Here is a 13071-nt window from a genome sequence, read left to right as displayed (position 1 = left end):
ACATACTGCAATGCACAGGACATCGTCCCTCCCCCCATAACAAAGAATTATCCCATTCAAAATGTCAATAGTGCCGAGGTTGAGAAACCCTCAGCCTAAATAAAGCAAATTGCAAATTTAAGTTAAATCATTTTTCATAATTTAGATTCTAAAAGTACTTGAAAAAAGTACAGCATTTCAACAGAATAACTGTTGCAAATAATCCAATAATTGAAGTTTAAAGAATGCATCATTAAATGATAACCACTTTAGGCTAATTACACTTTATTCAACTCGAGGCCCGCTATATTCCTACTACACACAATATGACAAATCCAAAAGCCCTTAAGCCAGGGCATGCTTAAATTAGATATAGGGAGAAGAGGATCACGTGAGACCTCATTTCCAATTCGAGGGCCTTTAGAATTCTAAATGAGATGGAAGTTTTGAAACTGAGAAATGACAACATTTGACTTTTGTTGCAAAAACCTAGCTATGTTAACACAGACTGCAGGAGAGAGCTCAGTTGAGAGCCGACTGCAACAGCTAGCAGATGACTGAAGCTCAAACCAGGGTAGTAAAGGGGAAGATGGTGAGAACTGGTAAGATTTCTGGACATATTTCGAAGGTGAAGACTGCAGGATTTTCCTCTGGGCAGGTCGTAGGTGTGAATAAAAGAAAGGTGTCAAGGGTGAACAGTAAATATTGATAGCAACCACCCAGCCAAGAATCCTGGCCCCTCTGCCTTTTTTTTTTTTTTTTTCCCCCCTAATTTTTTTTTACGAGGACGTTGGATCTGCCAGCAAGTGAGAAAAAAGGACCCTCACCTTCACGTTGTCTTTTAGCTCCGGCGCCAGGCTGAGCACGAGGAGGTAGTGGGCATAGGCGGTGCCGAAGTCCTGGACGCCCAGACAGTGCTCTGCGCTCTGCAAGGACCGCGACACCAGCTCGTCCCGGCCGGCTGCCCCAGCGCCACCCCCGGCGTCTCGGCGGGACCTGAGCCGCGAGTTCGACATGGCAGTCACCACTTGTATGGCCAAAGGGAAGATATTTTGTAAACGGGACTAGAAAACTGTCTCGATGCCACACCTCCAGGGACCAGACAAGTGCTCAAGTACCTGTACCGGAAAGTTACCCTCCGCCGCGGGTAAACTAGCCCACCCGAGCACAGCCGGAAGCTCCGCCCCGTCCTGGCTCCGCGAGCGGCGCAGACCGTGACGCACACCCCGCTATTGCGGACCTGGCCGGCGGCGCACGCTTCGCGAACGTCAGCGCACCCGACGTGGGCACGTCACTGCCGCCCATTCCCGCAGAAGCGACCACTGCGCGTGAGTATTGGAGAGCTCCTGTGGCAGGACCTGTCCAGTCTCGTGCCCTTTTTTCTCCCTGCTGAAGCAGACCTCTCTCTCCCTCTTGCACTCCGGGAGTGTGTGGCTTTCGACTGCAAGACCTTGTTGTACAGACCCAGGCAGTGCAGAGCGCCACCCGCTCATGAGGGACGGTCAAGCATTTGTGATGATGCTTAAGACATTTTGGATCGTGATGCACAAAATTTTAAGACCGGAAAGAACCTGGACATAACAAAAGCACCTCAGACGTGTTAGAGGAAATGCTTTCACAGGCATTTCAAATCATTCTCACAAAACTTGGCTAGGTGGACCTTTGGATCACACTCGTCTTAATGATGGCAAACGTGATATCCTGAGAAGTGACTTGCTCAAAGTCACACAACCAGCTAGTGGCATAGGCATGGTTCAAATCCAAGTTCCCTGCCAACTATCTGTTTAGTTATAAGATGAGCTTAGGGGTTATTACACTGTTCCATGTCTTATCACTGGATAGTGGTTACATTAATACAAAGACAGTTTTTCCACATTCAAGTATGGCCTCTAAGATACAGATTCCAAACTCTAAAAGGGAGGGGAGCATAGTTATTACGGCCGAAAAATTATTTTTGTCCCAATTTTCAAATACATTAATGGACAATATCTTCAATCGAGCATTTTGCATATCAAACTAATACACTTTGAGGGCTCCTCTAATTCTCAAAAACACGTCATGCCTTTTTGCCTTCTCTTCTGATCCAATTACCTGAACTACCCTTTTTTCTGAGCACTTGCCAGTGTAAACCCTAATCAGTTTTTTTAGGTTCCAGTTCACTAGATTGTGAGCTATTCTTAATCACTTTTGTGACCTTTGCACCTAGCGGATTATGATTCAAAGTAAGGACTTTGATTTTTTTTTTTTTTTTTTTTTTTTTTTTGAGATGGAGTCTTGCCCTGTGGCAGGCTGGAGTGCAGTGGTGTGATCTCGGCTCACTGCAACCTCTGCCTCTAGGGTTCAAGCGATTCTCATGTCTCAGCCTCCCAAGTAGTTGGGACTACAGGCGAGCGCCACCACGCCAAGCTAATTTTTGTAGTTTTAGTAGACGCAGGGTTTTGTTGGCCATGTTGGCCAGGATGGTGATTTTTAATTTAATGCAAAGGGCCAGCGCGGTGGCTCACGCCTGTAATCCCAGCACTTTGGGAGGCCGAGGCGGACAGATCACTTCAGATCAGGGGTTCGAGACCAGCCTGGCCAACGTGTGAAGCCCTGTATCTACTAAAAAAAATAATAATAATACAAAAATTAGCTGGGCGTGGTGATGGGTGTCTGTAATCCCATCTACTCGGGAGGCTGAGGCAGGAGAATCGCTTGAACCTGGAAGGCAGAGGTTGCAGTGAGCAGAGATCGTGGCATTGCACTCCAGCCTGGATGGTAAGAGTGAAACTGAGTGTCAAAAATAATAATAATAATAATTTAACGCAAAGTATAGCCCCACTCCTAGGTTTTGCACGTAGACTTTTCCAACTATTCATGTTCCTATTTCTCTCCTATGCTTAATTGCTACTTTCTGTACAAAATAAATTAGGACTTAATGTATGATACCTCCTTAACGAAACTGAAACGTCTAAGGCTAAGGCCTTTCTATTCCTAGTAGGAATCAACAGAACATGAAAGGGCCATCGGACTTCTTAAAAAAGGGCATTCGAGAGCAAGCTTGGTCCTTTCTAGCCCATCCAATCAGCATTCCTTAGGATTATTTATTTTAAAAAGGCCTATTAAAGCTACCTTTCCTACTTTAATCACAAGAGCACTATAACCATCAAATGAGATAATATCTAGAAACATTTTTTATCTGGTATACATATAGAGTTAATGTTATCCATTGTTACTATTATCTGGAATCACTTAAAAATTATCTGGATGGCTGAGCATGGTGGCTAACACCTGTAATCCCAGCACTTTGGGAGGCCAAGGCAGGCGCATCACAAGGTCAAGAGATTGAGACCATCCTGGCTAACACGGTGAAACCCTGTCTCTACTAAAAATACAAAAAATTAGCTGGGCGAGGTGGCGGGCGCCTGTAGTCCCAGCTACTCAGGAGGCTGAGGCAGGAGAATGGCGTGAACCCGAAAGGGCGAGCTTGCCGTGAGCCGAGATTGTGCCACTGCACTCCAGCCTGGGTGACAGAGCGAGACTCTGTCTCAAAATAAATAAGTAAGTAAATAAATAAATAAATCTGGATTATTAAAATAAAAATTAGGTTACTAACACCTGTAAGCATTTGATCAAAAGTGTATGCACCAATCTTTAAGTGTCAGATGTGGTTGACTGAAACCTCTTTTCAGAAAGCAGAAAGAAACCTCCCAGTCTTTCACTGCAGAAAAGTGGGTTGGAGATGAATCACTGAAACGTCATCCTTCCAGTCACCTCTGTGAGTCCCTGCTTCAGCTGACTTACTTCACTTTACATATTATCTTGTACTCCAGGGCATGCTTTCTGCTTCCACAGGGGCAGGGTTTCGTTTCTTTTGTTTTGCTCCATTTTGTTTTTTGGTCTGTTTGGTTCATTGAGATAACCTGAGTACCTAAAACACCTAGACTGCATGAAACTTATACTGAACATATTTCTACCAAGTCTGTGGAGGGCAAGAGATGGAGGAGGGGCTTGAGACAGAGTTTCATTCTTGTTGCCCAGGCTGGAGCGCAATGGTGCGATCTCGGCTCACTGCAACCTCCGCCTCCTGGGTTCAAGCGATTCTCCTGCCTCAGCCTCCCTAGTAGCTGGGATTACAGGCAGCCACCACACCCGAATAATTTTATATTTTTAGTAGAGATGGGGTTTCTCCATGTTGGTCAGGCTGGTCTCGAGCTCCTGACCTCAGGTGATCCACCCACCTCTGCCTCCCAAAGTGCTGGGATTACAGGCGTGAGCCACCGCACCTGGCCAAATATTTGCATTTTTTGGTGGTTTATCTATAGCTTCAAGACACTCTGAACATAGAGTAGGTCATTTGAAAAAATGGAATGATACAAATAACATGGAACATCTGGTCACCTTAAGAAACTGGAATTGACTGGGTGTGGTGACTCATGCCTGTAATTCCAGAGCTTTGAGAGGCTAAGGCAGGAGAATGACTTGAGGCCAGGAGTTCAAGACCAGCCTGAGCAACATAGCAAGACTCCACCTCTACAAAAAATTTAAAATAAAAAAGTTAGCTGGGTGTGGTGGCACACACCTGTGGTCCTAGGTACTCAGGAGTCTGAGATGGGAGGATCTCCGAGGAGTTCAAAGCTTCAGTTAGCTATGATTGTACCACTGTACTCTAGCAACAGAGCAAGACCGTGTCTCAAATAAATAAATAAACTGGAATCGTAAATATATTTTGATTACTATTTTCTGTTCCTTTATTACCTCAGTACTGGTTGAGGCTGAGTTACTTAAGATTCTTCATCTTTATGAAGATTAACTGAATTTATTGTAATTACCTTTCATGCCTTTTGGAAGAGCCCTATATTCAAAGAACCCAGAAGTACAATGAAAAACAAAGGCAGAATGTAGGTTATACTTTTTTATTCTTAATCAAAGATTTCTTTAGAAACATTGAAAGCATCACTTTTTTGTTGACGATAGCCCTTTTGCCCCTCACAACTATGATCTTTACCTCTGAGAGTCTATTTGGTTCCTTCCTTTACATTTCCTTTTTTACCCTCTTTTAGGATTCTAAGAAAAACCTCAATGATGTAGAAAACCACTGCTGACTGGGAGGCAGGTCCAAATGTGGTTGTGTTTCATCATATTCCGGGCACCTTGTCAACAAACCACACATGCCAAACACAGAAGTAAAACCAGCTGAAGGGCTCTCAGTCAACTTTCCAATGTGCAAAAGTTTAAGGTTAACAAGTGGGAAAAATGCTCATAGAAAGTGTATTAACAACGGGCTGGGAGCAGTGGCTCATGCTTTAATCCCAGTACTTTGGGAGGCCAAGGTGGTCAGATGACTTGAGGTCAGCAGTTCAAGACCAGCCTGGGCAACATGGTGAAAACCTTGTCTCTACTAAAAATACAAAAATTAGCTGGGTGTGGTGGCATGCACCTGTAGTCCCAGCTATTCGGGAGGCTGAGGTGGGAGGATTGTTTGAGCCTGGGAGATGGAGGTGGCAGTGAGCCCCGATTGTGCCACTGCACTCCAGCCTGGGTGACAGAGCCAGACTCAGTCTCTAAATAAATTAATTAATAAAAAATAAGAATAAAGCATATTAACAAGGGATAAACAACTTGTCAGCTTGTTGTGTTTATAAATGTAGAGGTTCTTTTTTTTTTTTTTTTCTTTTGAGATGGAGTTTCACTCTGTCACCCAGGCTGGAGTGCGGTGGCACGATCTCGGCTCACTGCATCTTCCACCTCCCATGTTCAAGCAATTCTCTGCCTCAGCCTCCCAAGTAGCTGGGATTACAGGCGCCCACCACCATGGCCTGCTAATTTTTTTCTTTTTTTTTTTTTTTTTTTTTTTTGGTATTTTTAGTAGAGATGGGGTTTCACCATCTTGACCGGGCTGATCTTGAACTCCTGACCTCGAGATCCACCCGCCCTGGTCTCCCAAAGTGCTGGGATTACAGGCATGAGGCACTGCGCCCAGCCTGGTTCATTCTTTTCTTCTTTTTCTTTTTCTTTTTTTCTTTTTAGAGACAGGGTATCACTCTGCTGCCCGGGATGGAGTGCAGTGGCATGATTATAGCTCACTGCAGCCTCAAACTCTTAGAACAAGTGATCCTTCTACCTCAGCCTCCTGAATAGCTGGGACTACAGGTCCATGCCACCACACATAACTAATTTTTAAATTTATTGTACAGATAAACTCTTAGCATGTGGCCCAGGCTGCCCTCGAACTCCTGGCCTCAAGCAATCCTCCCATCTCAGCCTGCAAAAGTCCTGGGATTACAGTTGTGAGCCACTGTGCCCTGTGAGGTTTAAACATTTTTCCGGGATCTGGTTTGTTTTATTTTTGGTTTGGAGCCCTGTTCACAACTCTTTGTGCATTTTAGGATCATTTGGGGAGTTTTTAAACAGTATCAGTGCGTAGACCTCGTCCCCGGAGATGCTAATTTAACTAGCCTGGAATGGGGTTGGGCATGAGTATTTTTGCTATGGTTGTCTATGGATTTAAAGATGTGTGGTGGCTCATGCCTGTAATCCCAGCACTTTGGGAGGCTGAGGCAAGTGGATCACCTGAGGTCAGAAGTTGGAGACCAGCCTGGTTCAACAAGGCAAAACCCTGTCCCTGTCACTACTAAAAATACAAAAATTAGCTGGGCATGGTGGCACGCACCTGTAGTCTCAGCTACTTCTGAGACTGAGGCACAAGAACCGCTTGAACCTGGGAGGTGGAGGCTATAGTGAGCCAAGATCGCACCACTGCACTCCAGCCTCTAAAAAAAAAAAGAAAAGAAAAGATACTCTCTTTAAGCGATATGTTATAAGACATAAGGCCAATGTAGGGAGTGAAAATATAATTTTTTTATGAAAATATAATTTTTTTATGTTAGAATTGTGAGGGTTCTCTCAATTGAATTCTTTTGAATTTAAGTAATAACATAATGAGGAATAGAATGTTCATCTTACTGAATTACCTGTTGAAGAGAAAATTTTATAATTGGATCAACAAAATACTATGGCTACAGACCAACTGTTGGGCATTGAAATTTACTTTGATAATTTTCACTGCTAAGTATTTCCAGCTTATTCAATCTATTTAACTACAATTAAGATACTTTGTTTTATAACACTCCTTTTCTAATTGTTCCATATGCAATTTCAAAATCTAGAACTCAATTTAAATATAAAATTGTAATAATGGCCAGACAATGCTGGGTTTGGAATCTGAGTGTTCTCCGTGTACAAGGTCCTATAATAACGCGACAGCAGAGTTCAGAGACAATATGAGGGAAAATCCACTTGAGCGCTACTCTGCACCAGGTCCAGTCTCACTCTGCTATAAAGAACTACTGGGTAATTGATGAAGAAAAGAGGTTTAACTGACACATGGTTCCACAGGCTTAACTGGAAGCATGAATGGGAGACCTCAGGAAACTTATAATCATGGCAGAAGATGAAGGGGAAACAAGTACCTTCTTTACATGGAGGCAGGAGAGAGAACGAAGGGGTGAGTGCCGCACACTTTTAAACCATCAGATCTCATGAGAACGAGAACAGCAAGGGGGTAATCTGTCCCCATGATCCAATCACCTCCCATCAGGCTCCTCCCCTGACATGTGGGAATTACAGTTCGACATGAGATTTGGGTGGGGAGACAGAGCCAAACCAGATCATCTAGTTTAGGCAAAGCATCCTTTTTAAAATTTCTCATTGTCTGCTGTTCATAATGCTGTCTTAGCACTTAGCCCTATTACGTTCAAATGGCCTGTTTGTCCTCCTGACTAGAAAGTGGGTTCCTAGGCCTCAAGGAAGTATGTCTTATTCATTTTTCATCACTAGCATTCAAAATAGTAACTAGAACAAAAGAAGTCATTAAATATCTGATTAACCTGAAAGGGAGGCAGCTAAAGAGAGGTAGAGAAAGAGGAAGAATTGAAAGATGTGTCAAAAACAAAGACTACAGGACTTAAAACAATTACATGATAGGAGTAACAGGGACATAAGAAAAAGGGAGAGATTAGGCTGGGCGCAGTGGCTCACACCTGTAATCCTAGCACTTTGGGAGGCTGAGGCAGGTGGATCACCTGAGGTCAGGAGTTCGACACCAGCCTGACCAACATGGTGAAACCCTGTCTCTATTAAAATTACAAAAATTAGCCAGGCGTGGTTGCGGTTGCCTGTAATCCCAGCTACTTGGGAGACTGAGATAGGAGAATCGCTTGAACCCAGGAGGCAGAGGTTGCAGTGAGCCAAGATCGTGCCATTGCACTCCAGCCTGGGTAACAAGACTGAAACTCATCTTAAAAAAAAAAAAAAGGAAAAAAGAAAAGAAAGAAAAAGAAAAAGGGAAAAATTGAAGGTGATGCCAGTACTTTTGGCATGAGCAACCAGGTGGTGCCATTAACCAGGATATGAAGTGTAGGGAAGGGAGATGAACAGATTTGAAGAGAAAAATGATTAGTTATGTCAACCAAAACTAAGTCTGTTGAGAGAGAAATAATTTGGTAAAGGTTTACTGAAAGCCAGATATGAAGATTGACCCAGGAAGATACATCAACAAAGTTGGGAGTGTTCCAGAATCTGTTGCAAGTTGGAAGGCTTTTATAAGACAGTAGGAGAAGGTAGGGGGACTTCTCATACCAGAGTTGTATTCTTTCATTGATGAGTGTAACACAGAGGTTATAATCATTGGCTACAGATTGCAACATACAGGCTAAAATGTCTGCGTGCAAGACAATAAGTAAAACTTTATGATTCTGGCCAGGCATGTAGCTCATACTTGTAATCCTAGCACTTTGGAAGGCTAAGGCAGGTGGATTGCCTGAGCTCAGGAGTTAGAGACCAGCCTGGGAAACATGGCAAAACCCTGTCTTTACTAAAAATACAAAAAATCAGCCAGGCATGGTGGGGCATGCCTATAATCCCAACTACTAGGGAGGCTGAGGCATGAGAATCGCTTGAACCTGGGAGGCGGAGGTTGCAGTGAGTGGAGATCGCGCCACTGCACTCCAGCCTGAGCAACAGAATGAGACTCTGTCTCCAAAAAAATAAAAACAACTTTATGATTCAAAAATAAATCTGCATTCTTTTTAGTGTTAGTAGGTTATACATTAATCAGTAGGTCAACAACTTGAGGAACTCATAAGATTCTTTATTCAGGGATAGATGTCACCATGAATCACAAGACCTTAAAGAAAACTAACAAATGCAACCTGTAGTTTATCAGGTAAACGGCTGTGTTTGAGGTATCTGGACATCAAGTGAAGATGTCCAGTGGGCAGGTGAGAAAGTATGTTTAGAGCTCACTGGAAATATCTGGTCTAGATATAAGTATCTGGAGGGGTTTTTTTTGTTTGTTTGTTTGTTTGTTTGCTTGCTTGCTTTTTGAGACAGAATCTTGCCGTGTTGCCCAGGCTTGGTGCAATCATGGCAAACTGCAGCTTCAACCTCCCAGGCTCAAACAATCCTCCCACCTCAGCCTCCAGAGTAGCCGAGACTACAGGAACACGCCACTACACCTGTCTAATTTTTGTGGGTTTTGTAGAGATGTGTTCTCTCCACATTGAACAGACCAGTCTGTAACCCTGGGCTCAAGTGATCCTCTTGCCTCAACCTCCCAAAGTACTGGGATTACAGGCGTGAGCCACTGCACCCAGCTGGAAGTTTTAATCAAGTTGATAGGTTGAAGTTGTAGCAATGATTATAATTATCCTGGAAAAGTGTGTAGAGGGAGGAAATGTGCATCACAAAATGCAGAATGAGGAAAGGGCGGCAAAGCCTCCTCTGAAATTGCTAATAGAAGTAAGTAAGATATTGGATAAAATAAGATTTTATAGAAATGAACAATCCTAAGAAATGGCTTATAAATGAGTTGCCAGTAGGACCAGGGTTTCTCATAAACCTAGTCAGAGCAATAGCATATAGAATAAATAAATATAAAAATGTGAATAAATTACATTTTTCTCAATATAGTACTTCTCCTTATCCATGAAGGATACATTCCAAGACCCTCAGGTGATGCCTGAAACCATGAATAATAACAAATTCTATATAGATTATGTTTTTTCTTATACATACATTCCTATGATAAAGTTTAATTAGGCACAGTAAGAGATGAAAATTAGGCTGGGCACGGTGGCTCATACCTGTAATCCTAGCACTTTGGGAGGCTGAGGCAGGTAGATCATTTGAGGTCATGAGTTCGAGACCAGCCTGGCCAACATAGTGAAACCCTGTCTCTACTAAAAATACAAACGTTAGCTGGGCATATTGGTGCACACCTGTAATCCCAGCTACTTGAGAGGCTGATGCAGAAGAATCGCTTGAGCCTGGGAGACAGGTTGTGGTGAGCCAAGATCGCACCACTGCAGTCCAGTCTGGGCAACAGAGTGAGACCCTGTCTCAAAAATAAATAAATAAATAAATAAATAAAGAGGCCGGGCGTGGTGGCTCACGCCTGTAATCCCAGCACTTTGGGAGGCCCAGGCGGGCGGATCATGAGGTTAGGAGATAGAGACCATCCTGGCTAACACAGTGAAACCCTGTCTCTACTAAAAAGAAATACAAACAATTAGCTAGGCGTGGTGGCGGGTGCCTGTAGTCCCAGCTACTCAGGAGGCTGAGGCAGGAGAATGGCGTGAACCTGGGAGGCAGAGCTTGCAGTGAGCCGAGATCGTGCCACTGCACTCCAACCTGGGAGTCAAAGCGAGACTCCATCTCAAAAAAAAAAAAAAAAGAGATGAAAATTAATAATAAAATAGAATAGTTACAATAGAGTGGGCCTGGTGGCTCACACCTGTAATTCTAGCTCTTTATAAGGTTGAGGCAGATGGATTATCTGAGGTCAGGAGTTTGAGACCAGCCTGACCAACATGGTGAAACCCCGTCTATACTAAAAATATAAAATTAGCCAGGCATGGTGGTGCTTGCCTGTAATTCCAGTTACTGAATTGGAGAATTGGAGAACAACTGCCTGAAGCAGGAGAATAACTTGAACCTGGGAGGTGGAGGTTGCAGTGAGCTGAGATTGTGCCATTTCACTCCAGGCTGGGTAACAAGAGCGAAACCGTGTCTCAAAAAATTAGTATTATTATTATAATAATATACTATAATAAATGTTATGTGAATATGGCCTCTCTCTCTCTCTCTCTCTAAATATCTTATTGTGCTATATCTTATTGTACTATATTGTGTAACTGAAACCACAGAAAGGGGGGGACTACTGTATATTATAATTCATCTTTATGATAAGGATTTTTTAATGACTTGATAAAAGTGAAAGTTGGTAAGTTAGGGTTTTTCTCCAAGACAGTATGTGTTTTGATTCTAATAAAAGTGCTAGTTATCTATATACAAATATAATTTAGCATATTGATATTTATTGAATACATTCTGCATAGTAGGCAATGTTTTAAGTAATTTAGTGTTTTACCAGCCAGTATCTTCCTTTTTCTGGGAACTGTTTATATTAGTCAGCTTTTACCACATTATACTACATAACAAACAACTCTGAAAATTCAGTGTTGTCTTAGTCACTTGGTAACAAAATAACTGAGACTGGATAACTTATAAATAATAGAAATTTCGTTCTTACAGTCCTGGAGGCTGATAAGTTGAAGATCAGACCGATGGCAGCTTTGATGTCTGGTAAGAGCCCAGGCTCTGCTTCCAAGATGGCACCTGCGATACTGTATCCTGCAGAAGGGATGAACTCTGTGTCTTCACATAGAAGAAAGGATAGAAAAGGGCAAAAATGGTCTAGCTTGTTTCCACCAGCTTTTTTTTTTTTTTTTTTTTCTTTTTTTTTGAGACAGAGTCTCCCTCTGTTGCACAGGCTGAAGTGCAATGGCATGATCTCCGCTCACTGAAAGCTCTACCTCCTGGAATCAAGTTGTTCTCCTGCTTCAGTCTCCCAAGTAGCTGGAATTACTAGCGCCCCCCCGGCCCCCCCCCGCCCCCCCCGCCCCCCCCCGCCCCCCCCTGCTGCCAACACGCCCGGCTAATTTTTGTATTTTTAGTAGAGACAGGGTTTCACCGTGTTGGCCAGGCTGGTCTTGAACTCCTGACTTCAGGTAATCTGCCTGCCTTGGCCTCCCAAAGTGCTGGATTACAGGCGTGAGCCACTGCACCTGGCCTCCACCAGCCCTTTTAAAGCATCACTAATCATATTCACAAGGGCAGAAGTCCTCATGACTTAATAATCTCCTAAAGACCCAAACTTTGAATACTGTAACACAGGTGAGTAAATTTTAACATGAATTGTGGACACATTTAAACCGTAACAAGTACCTTAGAAAAGAAAGGACTATTTCTTGCTTATATTACATGTAGACCACAAATTGCCAACAATGCTGCTTAGATTTTGAGAAGGCTATGACTCTGTACCATGTATTCTCTCATACTGGATTACAGATTTAAAAAGCAGTTCCTATGTGAAACCTGCTCATTCTCATGGCAGAGAGGGAAAGCCATAGAACTGCTAAAAAATCGTGATGCTTCTTAAAGTTTCTGCAAAGCTGTATGTATGTCATGTCCTCTCTAGGCTGGGTGTGTTGGCTCACGCCTGTAATCCCAGCACTTTGGGAGGCCGAGACAGGCAGATCACAAGGTCAGGAGATTGAGACCATCCTGGCTAACACTGTGAAACCCCATCTCTACTAAAAATGCAAAAAATTAGCTAGGTGTGGTGGCAGGCACTTGTAGTCCCAGCTACTCGGGAGGCTGAGGCAGGAGAACTGCTTGAATCAGGGAGGCAGAGGTTACAGTGAGCTGAGATCATGCCGCTGCACTCCAGCGTGGGTGACAGAGTGAGACTCCGTCTCAAAAAAATAAAAAATAAATAAAATAAAAATGTCCTCTCACACTCTATTGGTGAAAGCATATTATTGTGGTTAAGTCCAATGGCAAAGGGAAAGGTATATACACTCTTCCTGCGAGGAAGAGGGCACTTCAGTTTACATGTTCGTGGAAGGAACAGAGTGAATACTAGAGGACAATATTACAATTTACTACCACTGTTCCTCTCTCAGCTTAAGCTCTGTTCTATCTCCCACTCCTCAGATCAGCAGTAGCATGAAAATAACAGCCCGCATTCCTGGTACCAGAGGTGGAAAT

General features: G+C 43.3%; 1 protein-coding gene and 1 long non-coding RNA gene across 2 annotated transcripts in view; one reads left to right on the top strand and one right to left on the bottom strand.

Moving 5' to 3' along the window:
- Positions 1-1186, bottom strand: part of LOC105463445 (protein arginine methyltransferase 9) — a 51498-nt gene extending 50312 nt beyond the window's left edge. The window contains exon 1 of the mRNA XM_011710523.2: positions 807-1186. Coding sequence (XP_011708825.2) covers positions 807-995 — 189 coding nt within the window. The 5' untranslated portion in view covers positions 996-1186. The remainder of the gene's footprint in view (positions 1-806) is intronic.
- Positions 1187-1222: 36 nt separating this feature from the next.
- Positions 1223-11859, top strand: LOC139362308 (uncharacterized). Its single transcript, XR_011620917.1, has 4 exons — positions 1223-1307; positions 7357-7465; positions 11554-11604; positions 11772-11859. It is a non-coding gene; the product is annotated as an uncharacterized lncRNA (long non-coding RNA).
- The last annotated feature ends 1212 nt before the right edge of the window (positions 11860-13071 follow it).

Source organism: Macaca nemestrina, chromosome 3 (genome assembly GCF_043159975.1).
Source record: "Macaca nemestrina isolate mMacNem1 chromosome 3, mMacNem.hap1, whole genome shotgun sequence".
Taxonomy (NCBI): Eukaryota; Metazoa; Chordata; class Mammalia; order Primates; family Cercopithecidae; genus Macaca; species Macaca nemestrina.
The sequence above is the reverse complement of the archived record's forward strand: the minus strand, read 5'-3'. Positions and strand labels throughout refer to the sequence as shown.